Source organism: Triticum urartu, chromosome 2 (genome assembly GCF_003073215.2).
Source record: "Triticum urartu cultivar G1812 chromosome 2, Tu2.1, whole genome shotgun sequence".
Taxonomy (NCBI): domain Eukaryota; kingdom Viridiplantae; phylum Streptophyta; class Magnoliopsida; order Poales; family Poaceae; genus Triticum; species Triticum urartu.
In genome coordinates, this window is record NC_053023.1 from 383,793,773 (window position 1) to 383,813,683 (window position 19,911).

Genomic DNA, 19,911 nt, shown 5'->3' on the forward strand with positions numbered 1-19,911 from the left:
AAAGAGACTTGCCGGTAACGAGATTGAACTAGGTATTGAGATACCGACGATCAAATCTCGGGCAAGTAACATACCGATGACAAAGGGAACAACGTATGTTGTTATGCGGTCTGACCGATAAAGATCTTCGTAGAATATGTGGGAGCCAATATGAGCATCCAGGTTCCGCTATTGGTTATTGACCGGAGACGTGTCTCGGTCATGTCTACATTGTTCTCGAACCCGTAGGGTCCGCACGCTTAAGGTTTCGATGACAGTTATATTATGACTTTATGAGTTTTGATGTATCGAAGGAGTTCGGAGTCCCGGATGAGATCGGGGACATGACGAGGAGTCTCGAAATGGTCGAGACGTAAAGATCGATATATTGGACGACTATATTCGGACATCGGAAAGGTTCCGAGTGGTTTGGGTATTTTTCGGAGTACCGGGGAGTTACGGGAATACAGGAGAAGAAGTATATGGGCCTTATTGGGCTTTAGGGAGAGGGAGAGGCAGGCCGCACGCCCCCCCAAGGCCTAGTCCGAATTGGACTAGGGGGAGGGGCTGCGCCCCCTCCTTCCTTCTCTTCCCTCTTCCCCTTCCTTGTCTCCTACTCCTACTACATGGAAGGACTCCTAGTTGGACTAGGAAAGGGGGGTCCTACTCCCGGTGGGAGTAGGACTCCCCTAGGGCGCGCCATAGAGAGGGCCGGCCCTCCCCTCCTCCACTCCTTTATATACGGGGGCAGGGGGCACCCCATAGACACACAAGTTGATCCACGTGATCATATTCTTAGCCGTGTGCGGTGCCCCCTTCCACCATAGTCCTCGATAATATTGTAGTGGTGCTTAGGCGAAGCCCTGCGACGGTAGTACATCAAGATCGTCACCACACCGTCGTGCTGACGGAACTCTTCCCCGACACTTTGCTGGATCGGAGTCCGGGGATCGTCATCGAGCTGAACGTGTGCTAAAACTCGGAGGTGCCATAGTTTCGGTGCTTGATCGATCGGGCCGTGAAGACGTACGACTACATCAACCGCGTTGTGCTAACGCTTCCGCTGTCGGTCTACAAGGGTACGTAGATCACACTCTCCCCTCTCGTTGCTATGCATCACCATGATCTTGCGTGTGCGTAGGAATTTTTTTGAAATTACTACGTTCCCCAACAATTTTCATTATAGAACTTGGCTTGTATATTTTGATGATGGGCGTCCTCAAATGTTCGAGGTCTTCATGAGCAAGCAAGTTGGATGCACACCCACTTAGTTTTCAGTTTGAGTTTTCACACACTTATAGCTCTTAGTGCATCTGTTGCATGGCAATCCCTACTCCTCTCATTGACATCAATTGATGGGCATCTCCATAGCCCGCTAATTAGCCGCGTCGATGTGAGGCTATCTTCCTTTTTTGTCTTCTCCATATTACCTCTACTACTGCACTCTATTCCACCCATACTGCTATGTCCATGGCTTGCGTTCATGTATTGCGTGGGGGTTAAAAAAGTTAAAGCGCGTTAAAAAGTATGACCAATTGCTTGGCTGACACCGGGGTTGTACATGATTTATATTCTGTGTTAAGAAGATGGAGCATGACAAGGCTATATGACTTTGTAGGGACAGCGTCCTTTAGCATTTTTATTTTGAAGGGCATGATTGTTTGTTAGTATGCCTGAGTATTGATGTCTTTATGCCAAATTATATACTATTGCTTTAAATCATTCAGATCTAAATATTCATACCATAAAAGAAAGATTACATGATGAACATGTTAGGTAGCATTCCACATATTTTTTTTGTTTTTACCGTTTACCTTCTCGAGGACGAGCATGAATTAAGCTTGCATGCCTGCAGGTCGACTCTAGAGGATCCCCGGGTACCGAGCTCGAATTCGCCCTATAGTGAGTCGTATTACAATTCACTGGCCGTCGTTTTACAACGTCGTGCTATTTTATATCATTTTATGGGACTAACCTATTAATCCAGTGCCAGTTGTTGTTTTCTGCTTGTTTTTGGCTTTCTAGGAAATCAGTACCAAACTGAGTTCAAACGCCACGAATTTTTTTGATGATTTTTTTCTGAACAAAAGAGACCCTATAAGCTTAGGGAGGAGACCAAACGAGAAGCGAGGAAACAACAAGGCAACAAGGCCCGCCCAGGGGTAGGCACACCCTGATTCCTTATGGGCCCCACGTGGCTCCCTCTGACCTAATCCCGCCTCTATAAATTCTCTAAAATCGGGAAACCAACAGAGAGCCACCCGAAACACTTTTTCAACCGCCGAAAGTTTCGCTTCTTCCGTGATCCCATCTGGAGGCCTTCTCCGGTATTCCCAGAGGGGGAATCGACCACGGAAGGCTTCTACATCATTGTTATTGCCCTTCCGATGGTGCGTAAATAGTTTATCACAGACCTACGGGTCCATAGCTAGTAGCTAGATGGCTTCTTCTCACTCTTTGATCTTCAATACAATGTTCTCCTCGATGTTCTTGGAGTTCTATCTGATGTAATCTTCTTTTACAGTGTGTTTGTTGGGATTTGATGAATTGTGGGTTTATGATCATATTATTTATGAATAGTAATTAAGTCTTTTCTGAACTTTATTATGCATGATTGTTATAGCTTTGTATTTCTCTCCGATCTATCCATTTGGTTTGGCCAACTAGACTGATTTATTTTGCAATGGGAGAGGTGCTTTGTGATGGGTTCAATCTCGCGGTGCTCTATATCACAGTGACAGAAAAGGACAAGACACGTATTTGTATTGTTGCCATTAAGGATAAAGCGATGGGGTTTATTCATATTGCTTGGGTTTACTTTGTCTACATCATGTCATCTTGCTTAAGGCGTTACTCTGTTTTGTACTTAATACCCTAGATGCATGCTGGATAGTGGTCGATGGGTGGAGTAATAGTAGTAGATGCAGGCATGAGTCGGTCTACTTATCTCAGACGTGATGCTTATATACATGATCATTGCCTTGAATATTGTCATAGCTATGCGCTTTTTTATCAATTTGCCCAATAGTAATTTCTTCACCCACCGTATGTTATGTGCACGAGAGAGAAGCCTCTAGTAAAAACTATGACCCCCGAGTCTACTTTTATCATATATAAAAACATAAAAATACCTTGCTGCACTTTTATTTATTTTATATTTTGTTTTTCAATTTATCCGTTTACCTATCACTACGAGATTTAATCCTTGCAACTAATCGTCAAGGGGATTGGCAACCCCTTTGTTTGCGTTGGGTGCAAGTATTTTGCTTTCGCGTGTGTAGGTGATGCTAACCAGATTCTGTGTGGTTCTCCTACTGGATTGATAACCTTGGTTCTTAACTAAGGGAAATACTTATCTCTACTATATTGCTTCATCCTCTCCTCTTTGTGGAAATCTCAACGCAGCTCACAAGTAGCAACCACCTCTACCAACCTCTCCATCGCCAGGGCGAGAACTTGTTGCCCAAGTAATACATCTCTCTGGTGATCTCCCTTTCACCAGAATAATATAAACACTAGAGGCAGTAGTAGGGTCACCTAATCCCAAAGTACAAGAACCTTAGTAAATCCCATTCCCATGATCCCCCCCCCCCCCCCGCGCCTCTCCTAAACATCGGTTGTCACTCGACGGAGGCATGATGCCTCAACGACATGCCTCCTGTAGGCTTTAACCGAGAGTTGCTTCATTAAGCCCTTAGGCACTAGAACCCATGGGCATCATCGACTCACTTCTGCAACCCTATGTCCTCCGAGTACACCCAAGTGAAGGATGGTCACAACGTGCCCTCCATGGTCACGAGTTGTAACCCAATCAAGGGGAATCAGACTTTGTGATGAGTAGCTCGGTTCCTGACATAGATGTGGGGGTGTACTTCCGGGGCTCAAGTTGGGACTAGCAACCCAGTCCGGTAGGTGCCTCTTAGAGCTCAGACACAATTCATGGTATGCCCTACAACGGGTCACTAGCCAAAATCCCACCTGTTGGGAGTCATCAGATATCAATGAGCTTTACACACAATAGCTCAAAAACCACCATGACATCTTCATCTGAAAGGAGAAGCACTTCTAGGCTCTCACGTTTTATTTTCTTGCGTGTTTTTCTTTTTTCTAGGACCTCAAGAAGGCTCGCACACCTTCCCCGGTAGGAAGGAGATGCGAAACTCAGTCTACAAAACGAGGGAAACAACGTTGATCTACTTCTGCTCGGATTGGGCCTAGGACGAATAGCCCTCGGGGGCCCCATGGACTCGGGAAGGAGGGACTCAGTCCATTAGGCGAATGGTGTAACTCCAACTCTGTCAGAGATATAAGGTAGGCGGGGATTCTAGAAGTACCCTACAACTAGGTTTTCCCAGACCTGCCACCTCAACCAACCTCTTCGTCCCATATTGAGAGCTTGTAGCCCAAGTAACACATCTATCCGGCGGTCTCCCTGACCTCCGATGGACACTAGAAAAATACAAATACTGGAGCTCATCCATGGCTACACCTGGACGTATACCGCTTGTCCTCCTCCGTCGGTCCTCACCTCTCGTCGATCTGCCGCGTAGGTACCATCCGCCCCTAAGCGGTCACCACGTTGGGCAATTTTTTTGGTGAAATGCATGTGGTAAAATTTATGTCCCTTCTTTGAAGCAATGTATTCGGACATGAAGTACATATACAAGCACTACATTTAGTCGTCCTACGAGGAGGACTATGCGAATGAAATGACAATGATGCATGCGGTCCTTGTGGCCGTGGAGCATGCAGAAGAGCATGTTCTCAATTTCAAGGGATCAATCAAGGGTCATTGAGTGCTGAATAGTAACAGGGCATGAGTGACGAGGTTATTCCCACAGAGTGGGCTCATTCGGTTGGATGGATGATTACCAAGGAGACCAGTCAGCTAGACGCACACCGGGGGGGGGGGGGCTCACCCGGCTGGGACTTAGTGCACAATCAAGATGGGCATTACTCCCTCCTTCCATCTATATAGGGGCCTAATGTGTTTTTCAAGACTGCCTTTGACTATTGAAAAGATTAATAGTACATGAGATGTATAATGTGAAAATTATATTATTGGAAACTCCTTTCACATACGAATTTCATGGTATGCTTTGTGTAAGTTGCATGTCATATATTATTGCTCTAACATTTGGTCAAAATTAGCCTCGAAAATTGTATTAGGCCCTATATAGATGAAAGGAGGGAGTACTCTTTAATAGAGCAAACGTTTCAATGACGCCATTACCCTACCATTACAACGAAGCCATCAAGTGTGAGTTTCTAGTGCATAGTTAAAAGAAAGTTCCCATTCGGCATTAACTATGCCATAACACACCCGAACATTGTAAACCCGGGCAATGCCATCCATATATAAGGCAGAGTCCGGGTATCTAGCACGGGTCTCTCTCTCTCTCCCTCTCTCTCTCAATCACATACTTGTAATCCCTATACACAATTATATGAAAGAATATCCACACACACATTATTAGATCTAGTATGTCTACCGCTGAGGGCCTGAACCTGCATAATCTCTTGTGTCACCCATTTGCGCCTTGATAGATCAAGCCCCGTTCATACACCTCTCTTATTGTCAAATTTAGAACCAGAACAGTTGAAGCCCACCTTGGGGCTGGCATCTATCAAGCCATGGTGCAAATGGTTTTTTCTTCAATCACCACCGACGGACTAATTCTTGAGCGTGCCCTCTGTTTGGGTTCACTTGACTTTGTCACTAAAAACTCGATGTGGTGTACACGCCGTTCGGCGGGATCGCGCAACTATGTACCTTTTAAAACTCAACCTTTTAAAATATATTTATTCTTGCCTTGCTTATGAATGCCATGTACCGGGTGAACTTGAACGGACACCACTCGGTTAGTTACCGGTTATGGACAACTATGAGCAACTTTGCCAAGAACTGTCAGCTTGATCTCTTCACCTCTTCTTAACTAAAACTTGATGGGTTGACTAAAGGGAATATGACTACCAATGGTGCCATGTGTGGTGTGGGCCATGGGCTAGCCAATGGATCTAGTTTAGGGCAATTGTGTGATGAGTTGACCCACTTATTACTTACATATATAATAGATCACCTACTATAAAGTTGAAAAAAACCTTTTTTCTACAAAGAGCCTTGAACTCCACTTACCCAAAGATGCATGCAGGTGAGATGGGACTAATGAACAACTATGGAAACTTGCCAATAAATTCAATGTATTGGCCCTAGCAACATCCTCTTCCTCTCTCTCCACGCAGCCAGCCCGAGCCCATCCATATCCCTCCATCTCCCTTCTCCCTCGATGTCTGCCTCCGCCATGGCCCGACAGAAGAAGGCCATGTATGCCATGCTAACGCGGGAGCACTGGTTTCATATTCAGGAGGAGATCTGAGAAAGGCGCGCCACCCAGATCGCAGCCTGCCTGCCTCCTGACTCGCTTGAGCCGAAGGAGGAAGAGCTGGAGGAGGAATAGGAGGGGAGCATCACTCGGAGCCGATGGAGGAGGAAGATGAGGAGCCGGGGCCAGTTGCAGGCTTCGCCATGGAGGACGCCATGGTGGAGTTCGAGATCGCCCAAGCGACGGAGATGGTGGAGCAGACTGCCATCCTCGAGTCCATACAAGATAAGGCACACGTGGAGTCCAACCGGCGCTTCATCCGACAACAATAGTTTCGATGAGGTGGAAGCGGAGATGGAGGTGGAGGCTGCCGCGGAGCCGGAGTTGCGTATGCCGCCCATGTACCAAAAGCTCGGAACAGAGATAGTGGATATCTCCGACGGGCGACGACAACGAATAGTCTAGCCTATGTTTATAATTGATCTATGTACTACTTAGATGTTTAGTTTCATGGTTTGTATGATTTCAAGGACTTGAAGTATGATATATTCGGATGCAGAGACAAAAATTTAAGGGATGTCCTACCACTGCCTGCGGACACGCCGGGTGCGTCCGCGGTAGTTTAAAGGGGCATCATGCTGTAGATGCTCTTACTCTTACTAAGGAATGCAGCCATGCAAAATAAAATAAGCTACCTCCTAAGTTAGATGACCAAGATACCGTTTCTACTTTGTTGATCGGCGCCGGAGTTTGCCATATTATCTCGTTACACAAGAGGTCACGGAGGTGAATCCATGGAAGGGGGAGTCGAAAGGGGAAGGGATACGAATCATTGAAAAGCAAAAGGCAGAAGAGGCAAGGGGCATTTCAGACATTTTGCTGATCTCCCTGGTCCCATCCCCTTCCTCTTCTTCTCCCTTCCCTGCCCCTTTCCTTGGCTCGGCAACCTCCACAACTCATAAACTCCCCACCACGCCAGCCATTCCCCAGCACAGCAAAGCATCCAATGCTTTCCCCTTCCCACCCATTTACCACCCTAATGCCCTCCGCTAATCACTCCCTCCACTACTAAACCCCTCCCTCATAATCCCCCCGGAGGAGGAGCGGAGCGGCGGCGGCGGGCGAGATGGACATCTCGTCGTTCGTGACGTCGCTTCTGACGTCCTTCGTCATCTTCGTCGTGCTGGTCCTGGTCTTCACGTGGCTCTCGCGCCGCCCGGGGAACGCGCCGGTGTACTACCCGAGCGTGCTGTTGCGGGGGCTCGACCCGTGGGAGGGGCGCGGACGGGGCACGCGCAGCCCCGTCGGCTGGATCCGCCAAGCGTTCACGGCGTCCGAGGCCGACGTCGTTGCCGCCGGCGGAGTCGACGCCGCCGTCTACCTCGTCTTCCTCTCATCCGGTACGCCCAAGCAAACCGCGCTCTTCAGTTCATTTGTGTGGTTTTTTTTACAGGGATTGAGTTCATTTGTTTACCCATGATTTGGTTGGTTAAGTTGCCTTGGCTCGGCTGTTTGGTTCCCAGGTTGCTCTGCGTACTGCTTATCTGTGCGTTTCTGTGGTATATTACTCTCGTTTCAACAATGATTCGCACGATAAAATAACGCCGTGCTGTTTTGTAGGAGTAACATGTTTTGAAATCTGCTCATGTAAAGCCGTATTATATTCTGAACGGATATCTGTTTCTAAAAATGTGGTGCCGTGTTGTGGAAACGCAGTTTCGTGTTTGATTGTCTGTCTTCTTTATACCAACACAATGGGATAGACGCTTACATGAACTGCCAGAACTGCTAGAATACGGCTTTACACATCAGATTTTCACACCTGTCATAAATTAAAATAATGCTCTTATAAAGCCGAGAAAAGATTTTGAACAAGCTACAGCCATGCTTTTTTTTTCCAATTAAGACCACCTCTTGTACCCTATGAATGTATGATACGCATGCTTATGCATAATCCAGAAAAAGATCATCCTGTACTTTTAAGGCCAGGCCCAAACAAAACTACGATACCTGTAGGATTGTTGGAATTATGAAGTTTAGCAAGTTAAAACGGTTTAATCTGCAGTCCAAAATGGGTGATGCAAAGGGTAAATGCGTTCTGGGTCAATTATAGTTTTTTTAGCAGAGGTCAATTATAGGTGTGGGTACATCATAGAGTCGTTGTCAATTTCCAGTTTGTTTATTGCTCTCTTGTGTTCCAGTGTTGGCAATCCTTGTGGTCTCTGGAATTGTGTTGCTTCCACTTCTGTTACCGCTTGCTGCAACTGATCATGCCCTGGAGAATTCTGCTGGCTTCAAAAATGGCAAAGAGGCGCAGAACTTCACGATTATTGAAAGATTAGCATTGGGCAATGTTCAAGTAAGCAAAATTTTATTGCAGTTACCTTTTCGGTCTGTTTTTGTTGCCATAAACTAATCTAGGTTGTTCTATTTCTACACAATTAGACATTCCAAAGCATGTTCTCACTTGATCTGGCCCATTTAATCTCACCAAATGGATGCTCGGTTTTCAAAAATGTGTATTTTATACATTCCAAGTATATAATTTGCTTCTTGAATAGGCAGTGCCTTGCTCCTTGCTGTTCTATTAGCCGTTAGGTCCATCATTCCGTAGTTTGGATTGAAATGAAATTCTGCTTTCCGACCAGTATTCCTTGAATTTACAGTGCATCCAGATTTGATTATTCATGTAATCACTTGTACCATTTCTCGCAATTGGATTCTTAAAGTCTAGTAGTTCAAAAGAATGTGAAGGTTGACTGAAATGGTTACGTTTCAAACTATCACAACTGTTGTTTTTCTTGTATATAAAAAAGTATAGCTTCCTATAAACATGATTGCCAGACTGCATTCATAATATTATGGTCACACTCACAACCATACTAAGCGGTGACTTAACATTTTCTCCAGAAAAAAAGTATGAGGCTGTGGGCATTCATATTATCAGTCTACTGGGTCTCCTTTGTCACCTATCTCGTACTATGGAAATCCTACAAACATGTTTCGAATCTGAGAGCAGCTGCAAGATCAACATCAGATGTTAAACCAGAGGAGTTTGCCGTGTTGGTGAGAGATGTTCCTATACCGCCTCCTGATCAAACTATAAAGGACTCGGTGGACTCATATTTCCGAGTACTTCATCCTGACACATTCTACAAAGCAATGGTTGTGACAGACAATAAGGAGGTAGTGCAGCTCTGAGGTTCTTGTGGGGCAATTGCTGCCCTTTCTTTATCTTATTTGCGATACTTATCGTACTTCCCTTGTATCTGATTTGATTGCTCCCTGCAGGCTGATAAAATTTTCCAAGAGATTGAAGGTCACAAACACAAAATTGCTCACGCTGAAGCTGTCTATGCAGAGTCAAAAAAAGGAAACAAACCTGAGGGCACCAAGCCTACTCACAGGACTGGATTGCTTGGTCTTATTGGTAAAAAAGTTGACACAATTGAGTATTGTAATGGGGAGATCAAGGAATTACTGCCCAAACTGGAGGCTGAACAGAAGAGCACTCTTCATGATAAACAGCAACGTGCTGCCATTGTCTTCTTCAACAGCAGAGCTGCTGCAGCCTCTGCATCTCAGACTCTTCATGCTCAGCTGTTTGATAAATGGACAGTCACAGAAGCTCCTGAACCACGTGATATGATATGGTCCAACCTTCCGAAGAAAATATATGAGAGGCACACCAGACAGACTCTGGTTTATTTCATTGTCTTTCTCACAGTCTTTTTCTATACTATTCCTATTACTGCTGTCTCTGCTGTCACGACGCTGGAAAAACTGAGGGAGAAGCTGCCCTTTCTGAAGGTGGTGGTGGACCAACAAGTAATTAAGACTGTCTTACAGGCTTACCTGCCGCAGCTCGCGCTTATTGTTTTTCTAGCTTTGCTGCCTGCTCTCCTTATGTTTCTCTCAAAGTCAGAAGGGATCCCTTCACAGAGCCATGTAGTCAGGGCAGCGTCAGGAAAATATTTCTACTTCATTATCTTCAATGTCTTCCTTGGCTTTACAATTAGCTCCTCATTGTTCAGTGCCTTGAAAACCATCGTTGATAACCCTCCTGGGATTATTGTGATGCTAGGCAACAGCCTTCCTGGAAGTGCAACTTTCTTCCTCTCATTCGTTGCACTGAAGTAATGCTTTTCGTGTCTCATTCATTCAAATCTAGATATGCCTGAATTTCACTACAAGTATCGAATATAACTGTTTGATTGCTGTTTTTACAGATTCTTTGTTGGTTATGGGCTTGAGCTCTCTCGCTTGGTCCCTCTCATCATTTTCCACTTGAAAAAGAAGTACCTATGCAAGACTGAGGATGAATTGCGAGCAGCGTGGAGTCCAGGGGACTTGGGGTATAACACCAGGGTTCCAAGTGACATGCTGATTGTTACAATTGTGCTGTGCTACTCCGTCATTGCACCTTTGATTATTCCATTCGGTGTTGCTTACTTTGCTCTTGGATGGCTTATAGCAAAAAACCAGGTAAGCAGATGTTGCTTACTTCAATGTAAGTTCAGCATAGTGAGACTAATCTAGAGATGGCTTCTGGAAGTGATACTAATCCATTAACTATATATTTGAAGAATACGGATGTCTGAGAATTTGGCAAAAAGGACTTATAGTACGGATGTCTGAGAATTTGGCAAAAAGGACTTATAGTACATTTTACTTTTATCTCTAAATGCAGGTTTTGAGAGTCTATGTTCCTAGTTACGAGAGCAATGGGCGAATGTGGCCGCACATCCACACGAGGGTCATTGCGGCTCTAATGATTTACCAGGCCACCATGATTGGTGTCATCATACTGAAACTTTTCTTCTATTCGGCTATCCTTTCCCCGCTCATCCCAATAAGTTTAATCTTCGCCTACACTTGCCACACACGCTTCTATCCTGCATTTGCCAAAACCCCTCTTGAGGTGGCAAGCCAGGAGCTCAAAGAGACACCGAACATGGGTGCCATCTACAGTGCATACATCCCTCTTTGCCTGAAGCCTGAAAAGCTCGAAGATGTGGACGTATTCGAAGATGCTCAATCGCGCACTACCTCGAGAGCACCATCCTTTTAATGTAAGAAGTTGCGTCAATCAAAATACAGAAAACCATTTTGAAATATACAGACATATGATCTGAGCATCGCCATTGAATTTCTGCAGGATATGGAATGAATTCCCACGCACAACCTTCAACGTTGAACCATCTGTGAAACAGCTGTTTATTGAGATAGGAAGCTGATGTCATATGCCATGTACATACACAGTCTTGTCCGATGAAACTTTCTTCTTCTATTTTTAGGTAGTTGTTGTGGATATTCATATTATTGGGCATTTATGTTTGTCTTGGTTGTTATATTGATATGTATGTGTGTAGACTGTCTGCTGTGTGCAACTTATCTTCGAAGTCAGACTGCTTGCCCTGGTGGTGCTATTAATTTGTTGCTGAAATCATACCACAAAAGTGGGAGTCGTACTCTTGCATATTGCCTTGTTCTTTAGTTAGGAATTGACGGAGTAATTTGGATCAAATTAGTACTGCCTATGTCAAAATCATGTTGTTGACACGGTCTTTATTGTGACATTTTGAGGACAAATTCTTTTTTGTTGAAAATGTCGTAGCAAGTTTTTTGAGATAGTTTGAAGCTGGAGCTTAGTGTTTCTCTGAAAGTGATGCATGTGATATAAAAGCAGATTGTTGTGGGAGGAGAGGATTTCAGAGCTTGGAATTGCACGAAGAACGGCAAAATTCAGTAGACTTGAGGATGTCGCTGAAGGCAACTAGTTCAAATAAAGTCAAAATTCACACCTGAAGAATCCTGTGGAACGGCTTGGCGGTAGGAACGGAGTTGCACAATCGAACCATTCAGGCCTCCTTGGTTTGGAGGAACTTTACAGGAATTTTATAGGATAGGATTATTATAGTAATTTTTCCTTTAGAGCATCCGCCGCCAACCTTCGCCTGGCGGAAGGTGCTATCCCTTTGGTTTTTTGGTTTGAAGGAATTTCACAGGAATTCATACATAGGATTGGTTCCTATTTTTCATATTTCAAAGAAAAATAAACATGAACCCAACGGAAAAAAAACTATAATGTGAATCAAATGACATCTTTTTTTTATTCCTACTCTCAGGTGTTGATTTCTTTAGTTAGGGCTGGACACCTTCCGCTCGAGATCAGCATCTTCTACATGCGATCATGGATGCTTGATTGGCTGGGAAGGGTCGGGTAGTGATGAAAAGGAAACGATGATACGAGAGTTGTACCAGCTATGGTTGTTGCAGAATAATGCAAAGGATTCCCAAAGTGTTGACGACCCGGCAATTATCAGGAACAAGGTGTTATGCCTTGTGGAGGAGTGAAAATCAATCAAGGAAGAATCGGTCCATCCAGCGGTGCAACAGGTTGAGGTGTGATGCAAACCAGATGAAGGACCGATGAAAGCACACACTGATAGAGCGCTAGCAAAGAACCAAGGGTCAGGAGGGGGAGGTGTAGTTTTTGGGACCATCATGGCACCTTTAGGGCTAATTTGGTAGCAGCCGAATCAAAACCGGGGCAGCAAACCCCAGCCGGGGAAATTTTCATGACATATGAGATCCCCTTCCCCCGTAGTGAGATTTCCCTAATCTCTTCTATATCATTTGGTCGTTCGGGGACGAGGACGCAACGTTCCAGGTCGCTAAGTGGACGTCGATCGCGTGAGAGAAGCGGATGCGTGGATTTTCCCTCCGACCTCACGAGGCATGGATTGCTCTCCTAGGGAAACGATAGGGATCGGGCCAGAAAGTACCCGAGCTATGAGCGATCAAACAATGAGCTAGCTTTTCCACGGGCTGATTTGCCCCATGGGCTCCGAGCCCGGGGTTCAGACGGGGATCTCCCCGGGATACCGGACAACCAAATGAGGCCTTATAGAAGGGGCTTGCCATTTTTTCCGGTTGCAAATGATCTGGAATTGGTTGAATTGCTAACTTGCCGTCGCGCCATTAATCTTCGCGCGAGAACTGAACGTTCAGAAGGTGCTGCTAGAGACCTATTCTCAATTGGCAATCAGGAAACTGATCGATGAACATAGAGATCTTTCAACTCGTGGGCAACTAGCGGCGGAGATCAAGGACTTGCTAAGATCCTTTCGGGATTGCAAGGTGGCCTGAGTGCGATGGTCGGCGAATAAGCTACGTAAAACTTGGTTTCTACATTTCTCCTGAGTTTGTTAACTCGAGATTATGCTAAGGGGACCGTGAACTCTTGAATATAAATGCAACAATTCCCTGAGAAAAAAGAAAATATTATAGTAGCGTGTAGGATATTGGGTGATTTTGCCATGCCGTGACACGCATATGCTAAAATGCACGGCGTGGCATCCAAACCGACGCCCCGCGTCCACTCAAAAATAAAAGGGACGGCGCCTCCCGCTGCCCTCCTTCGCTCCAAAAACCCAAGACGAACCGAACCAGCGACAGGCCAACCGCGACTCGGGCATGCAATTGCCATGCGCGAGACAACCTTCCACACACCCGGTGCTGCGCCACTGCGTCGCGCTCCTCCGCCTCCACCTGCCGTCTCCCTCCGTCGCTGCGGCCAAGCAGATCCACGCGCGCGCGCTCCGTGCGACTGGCGTGACCCTCTCCCACCCTCTCCTCGCCAAGCACCTCCTCTTCCACCTAGCTTCCCTCCGCGCCGGCGCTCCCCCGCTCCTCTACGCCGTCGCCGTCCTCTCCCGCCTCCTCCCCGACCCGGACCCTTTCTCCCTCAACACCGTCCTCCGCATCGCCGCGTCCTCGGCGCGCCCACGCCTCGCGCTCGCGCTCCACCGCCGCCGCCTCGCGCCGCCCGACACGCACACCTACCCGCCGCTCCTCCAGGCCTGCACACGCCTCCTCGCCCTTCGCGAAGGCGAGAGCCTCCACGCCGAGGCCGCCAAGAACGGCCTGGTGGCGCTCGTCTTCGTCAAGAACTCGCTTGTCCACCACTATGGTGCGTGCGGCCTCTTTGAGAGCGCCCACAGGGTGTTCGACGAAATTCCGGTGCTGGAGCGGAACCTCGTCTCCTGGAACTCCGTGATGAACGGGTTCGCGGCCAATGGCAGGCCCAACGAGGTACTGACAATCTTCTGGGAGACGTTCGAGGTGGACCTCATGCCGGATGGATTCACCATTGTGAGTGTTTTAAATGCGTGCGCAGAGATCGGGGCGCTCGCTCTCGGGAGGAGGGTGCATGTGTTTGCGTCCAAGGTTGGGTTAGTAGGGAACAGACATGTTGGTAATGCGCTGATTGATCTGTATGCCAAGTGCGGCGGAGTTGAGGATGCAAGGAAGGTGTTTGAGGAGATGGGGGTGGGAAGGACCGTGGTCTCATGGACGTCACTGATCGTGGGTTTGGCAGGGAATGGGTTTGGGAAGGATGCGCTTGAGCTGTTCGGTCTGATGGAGAGGGAGAAGCTTATCCCTACTGATATCACTATGGTAGGAGTGCTGTATGCTTGTAGCCACTGCGGGTTGGTTGACGATGGGTTTCGATATTTCAATGAGATGAAGGACAAGTACGGCATAGCACCAAAGATTGAACATCTTGGATGTATGGTGGATCTGCTGGGGAGAGCTGGAAGAGTTGAGGAAGCGCACGATTATATCAGCACGATGCCACTGGAGCCCAACGCTGTTGTGTGGCGGACATTGCTAGGTGCTTGTGCTATGCACAAGAAGCTGGAACTTGGGGAGGCTGCTTGGTCACGGCTGGTTGAGCTTGACCCTGGGCACAGCGGCGACTATGTCCTCCTCTCAAATCTGTATGCTGCTGTTGGGAGGTGGGCAGATGTCCATGTCCTTAGGAAGACAATGGTCACGCATGGAGTGAGGAAAAACCCAGGGCATAGCCTTGTGGAGATCCGCAACTCCGTGTATGAGTTTGTTATGGGCGACAGATCACATCCTGAGAGTGATCAGATATACCTAATGCTTGCCGAGATAGCCGAGAGATTGAGGCGCCAAGGTTACGTCCCCCGCACAAGCAATGTATTGGCAGATATAGAGGAGGAAGAGAAAGAGGCTGCTTTAAACTACCATAGCGAGAGGCTGGCCATTGCCTTTGCCTTGCTGAAGTGTCTTCCTGGTACTCCTATCAGGATAGTGAAGAACTTGAGGGTGTGTGGAGACTGCCATTTGGTAATTAAGTTAATATCTAAGGTATATGACCGTGAAATCATTGTTAGGGATCGCAGTAGGTTCCACCATTTCAAAGGTGGAGAATGTTCATGTAAAGATTATTGGTAGTTGATTCATGTACGGACTGACAGTGATGAATGCATGGTTTATGAGGTTCCATGCCCTATAATCAGGGGAATGGTGGTGACCTTTGGTTGCCGAACAGTTCTATAGAACTTCATTTGTCGACACCGCATGTTTTGACTCAACCACAGCATCTGGTTTCTGTTGCACAGGACTACTGCAGTGAAAGCATTGGGGCGACCTCATCTGTTGCAGATCGCTGCAATCTCAGTCTTGGTCTAACTCACTAAATGTGTAGTGGAAAAAATAAGCTTCAGGACATGGCACATCAGAAAGCAAGGTTGAAGCTGGATACTGCCAGCACCATTCTAGTGTTGGAAATATTATGATGAACGTTTCCGAGTCCTGGTTGTACAACTTCTGTAGAAGTTCAGATGTCGAAACATGTGTTGATTCAGCCACAGTATCCAATTTCTGAATGGAAGTGTGGCGGTAACCTCATCTATTATTCATATCTAGTAGAACTTACAAAATGTGGAGGTACCAGAGATACAGCAGAAAGCAGGTTTGGAGCTGATACTGCTAGTATATACTTCAATTCTAATGCCGCACCTGTATTTTAGAATTTGCACCTCTAAAATAGTCTGCATTGTCAAAGAATCTACCAGTATCCTACTGTTTGGTATGCTCCATGGGATATTACTGTGACATATCATTAAGATTTTCTGTTTTTTCTCAGACAGTAAGGTTGTCTTGAATGAATGTTCTGTTTCTTGTAATCAAAGATTCACAGTAGATGATTGGCATGATAAAGCTAGGGATGATACAGTTTGCAGGGTTCCTCAATCTATGGGATTTGGTCGCCCATACAAATCTGATGCCTCATGTTGAGGATGAGTTCTGGTGGATGTGGACCCTAGACAAAGTGTATTCGGGAAAGACAGTTTACACAGCCTTTTCCCCACTAGGGTGGAGGCCAACTTCAAGCATGATCTGGAAGTCATGAGCGCCTGCTGAGTGTCGATTCTTCGCGTGGCTAGCAGCATGGGATTGCTGCTGGACTGCGGACCGTTTGCAATGGAGAAGCCTCGACCACCCAGTCCGATGCCCACTTTGCGATGAAGATCAGGGGACTTTGCCTCACCTTCTGATCGGGTGCGTCTGAGTCCAGGGAAGTGTGGTCGGAAGTTTTTAGTCATGACAATGCCAGGAGTGGATTCCATAGCAGGATGGCATCTTGTTGGACTGGTGGGCTCAGAGGACTGCCCCTCCAGGGCAAATACATGATCTTCACACTGCGTGCATTTTAACGATCTGGAGCATATGAAAGTAGGGTGGATAAATAGAAGGTAAAAGTTTTCTGCGGCATTGTAACTGTGTATTCTATCTAGAAGAAAAATATACAAACAAGAAAAGTACAATGACATGAGCCCTTTTTTTAATAGACAATGACATGAGACATGTTTTGCGGGTGGTTCTGTAACTAGTATATTGGTATGTGTATAAGATGCCTGAATGGCACCTCTCCCATTAATCCATTCTTTCTGAGGATGTGCGAGTTACATACCTTTTTGAACACATTTGAGTACTTTTAATTATCACATGTACCAAAATTAACCATTTCAGTGGGGACAAAACTGAGATATGACTGTTAGCCAGATTCTGCTCCGAAATCGAAATTCCAACAAACACAGTTGTAGTTACTTGCAGGCTTCCCTTGTGTGACAAGTATTCGCTGTAGATTTGCATATGAAAAGTAGGTCTGCAGGACATGATCAGGTTTTTCAGTAAATCAATGCAGGACCATATATATTGTCTAAAGATACAACTTTCTTCATGACAAACATCAAAGGTAGGTTAGCCTAATATTATAGTTATATGTCCTCTTTAACCTTGTTAGTTGGTGTTGCTTTGTTCCATATGTCTCAACTCATTGGGATCACCACTGATGATTTCTGCTAGTATGGTTTCCTTTCTCAAAGAAGTTTCTGGCACCACTTTTGTGCCAGTGGTTTCGTGTTAAGCTTATCAAGTTTCCCCGATGTGGCGGTGGCCGAGCCAAATTGAGTTCTTGCCAGCTACTCACTAGAAGGGAATCAAAGATCGGCCCATTCGGCGACCGAGCTGAGGAGCCTTCTCTCAGGGTTTTTTTTCACTCCTAGCTGCTCCATTTCTATTTAGTATGCCTGGTTGTTTTTTCACTGCAGCTTGCTTGTTTTTTCAAGCCTTGTTACTTGTCATATATATGCTTCAGCATGTCATTTGTTCCATTGGCACTTGGCAGGTGGTGTAGGTCAGTCAAGGCAATCTGGTTCACCAAACCTCATATTCATTAGGCTTGAGTCTAGCTTTGTAAAGTGAATGGAGGTTCTTCCCTTAATCCACAAGAAAAGCTTTTGCTCGTGAAGCTCCGACACATTCTACCATGAAACAGCAAAAAGATAAAATAAAGGTAACACACCATGCACTTGGCCCCTTGAGAGATCTTTTGGAATCTATTGCCTGGTTTCCTTTTGTCCCTTTAGAAATCATGGCCATGCATGCATACCTCCATGGCATGGCAGCAGAATCTATGGTTTGCCTGGCCTTCAAGTCATTCGATATCCTCAGTGTTGTTTTATATTCATAAAGGCATCTGATCTGCATTGGTTTACACAACACAGACAAGCCTCTCTGCCATGGCCATAAGTACGCACCATGCACGGTGAGCAACCCGGGGACTTTTTTTGGTTCATGAGTTGCTTAGTGACTGGAGTAGTGAACTGAAATCCAGTGCCCTTTGCATGGACAGTAGCTTCTTTCCTGTTGATACAGGCGCTCTTCGCTCGGACTCCCATTATATTCCCTAAGACTCACATAGGGGAAAGAGACGGGTCAGAGAGAGAGAGAGAGAGAGAGAGAGAGAGAGAGAGAGAGAGAGAGAGAGAGAGAGAGAGAGAGGGAGGGGTGTCTTTTGAGTTAGTTTTGTTTCACACATGAAGAGAAAGGAGCTGATCATGAACGTTATTTTGATCCTTGCGTGCTTCATTGGTGAGTTCTTACACCACATATATACATGTCTCTTGTTTCCTTTGCCTGTGCCTTCTTATGTCACTTGCTCTACCCTGTCATTTGAACGCTGTTGTGTCATCTGAATCATGCATGTGTGTGATCAGTGTGCGCGGCAGGCGCGCTGCAGGAGAAGGCGGAGTCGACCACCCCGATCCCTACCCTGTCTCCTCCGGAGGGAAACACGAGCTTCATCGACGGTGTCACCTGGTGCGTCGCGCGGCCGGGAGTCCCCCAGGAGGACCTCCAGAACGCGCTGGACTGGGCGTGCGGCCAGGGCGCAGCCGACTGCTCGCCGCTGCAGCCGGGCGGGCATTGCTACCAGCCCAACACGCTCCTGTTGCACGCCTCCTACGCCTTCAACATCTTCTACCAGCAGAACGGCAATTCCGACATCGCCTGCAACTTCGGCGGCGCTGGAACCATCACCAAGAGGGACCCAAGTAAATTTCTCCTTTTCTTTTCCATTCCATCCGTCAGCGGATGTAGAGTACTTGCTCTTGATCAGTCAGTGGCTGAGCTACATATTTTATTTTAATGATGAATTGTTCAGTGGTGTGACATGTTTGCCGTCTGTCTTCCTGATAGGTTTCGGGCCATGCAAGTTCCTGGCATCTGAGTGAGTCTACTTCACACGTACTACTAGTATACCAAAGGCACTCCAGTTTGGAACACATGAATTTCACAAGAAACACTTTCACACGTAATTTACTGTTCAATTATCGTTCTAGTAGTAATATTAAGTGCTTCTGCTGGGCTGGTGCAGGACTTCTGCTGCTTCAGCGCTCGTGTTGAGGAGCATGAGGATGATCTGTGCTGCGTTTCTGACCATGCTCCAGCTCAGAGTTTTCAAAGCTGTGCACTGAGCGCCGTGTGTCGGTGGCTGGGATGGCTTACTGTGGTGCTACCAAAGTATGTAATGCAAAATCAACAATGCTATGGTGGTTTCTCCTTTTTTGCACTTATGCAAGGAACTTTTTCTGTAATTTTACAAGGACATGCCTTCGGAGTATATATCTATATTTTATTAAAAGGTTATTGAATGCAAACTGAATATAGGAAGTGCCCACTGGCCACTGCCACCTTTTCTCCTCAGCGTTCCATCTCAGATTTACAGAAATACTTCCTCCGTAAAGAAATATAAGAGTGTTTAGATCATTATAAAGTAGTGATGTAAACGCTGAGGGAGTATTAGATAAGTTAGATGCTTACTACAAGGTGATGCTCGCTTTGCTGTTTCTTAGTCATGAGATAGAGTTGAGCATTTTTACATAGAAAACCGATGAATCAAACCAAACTGAGCTGACCGGTATTTCTATGTATTCAGTTTATGGTG

At 46.2% G+C, this 19,911-nt stretch overlaps 3 protein-coding genes across 4 annotated transcripts; all 3 read left to right on the top strand.

Moving 5' to 3' along the window:
• The first annotated feature begins 7,227 nt into the window (after positions 1-7,227).
• On the top strand, positions 7,228-11,781 carry LOC125537435 (CSC1-like protein ERD4). The gene is made up of 7 exons (XM_048700749.1): positions 7,228-7,702; positions 8,504-8,661; positions 9,213-9,488; positions 9,594-10,438; positions 10,532-10,787; positions 10,993-11,374; positions 11,461-11,781. The coding sequence occupies exons 1-6, from the start codon at positions 7,429-7,431 to the stop codon at positions 11,371-11,373; spliced, it is 2,190 nt and encodes a 729-aa protein (XP_048556706.1). The 5' UTR covers positions 7,228-7,428; the 3' UTR covers position 11,374; positions 11,461-11,781.
• A 1,928-nt stretch (positions 11,782-13,709) lies between these two features.
• Positions 13,710-17,061, top strand: LOC125537437 (pentatricopeptide repeat-containing protein At4g21065). The gene has a single exon (XM_048700750.1). The coding sequence runs from the start codon at positions 13,782-13,784 to the stop codon at positions 15,570-15,572; it is 1,791 nt and encodes a 596-aa protein (XP_048556707.1). The 5' UTR covers positions 13,710-13,781; the 3' UTR covers positions 15,573-17,061.
• Positions 17,062-17,987: 926 nt separating this feature from the next.
• On the top strand, positions 17,988-19,666 carry LOC125537438 (major pollen allergen Ole e 10-like). Of its 2 annotated transcripts, none has more exons than XR_007295875.1 (4): positions 17,988-18,557; positions 18,683-19,018; positions 19,164-19,278; positions 19,342-19,666. XR_007295875.1 is itself a non-coding variant. In XM_048700751.1 (4 exons), the coding sequence occupies exons 1-4, from the start codon at positions 18,503-18,505 to the stop codon at positions 19,439-19,441; spliced, it is 522 nt and encodes a 173-aa protein (XP_048556708.1). In that variant the 5' UTR covers positions 17,989-18,502; the 3' UTR covers positions 19,442-19,666. The 2 variants fall into 2 exon arrangements, 1 of the variants encoding a protein (XP_048556708.1); XM_048700751.1 differs by having other exon boundaries at positions 17,989-18,557; positions 19,164-19,194.
• The last annotated feature ends 245 nt before the right edge of the window (positions 19,667-19,911 follow it).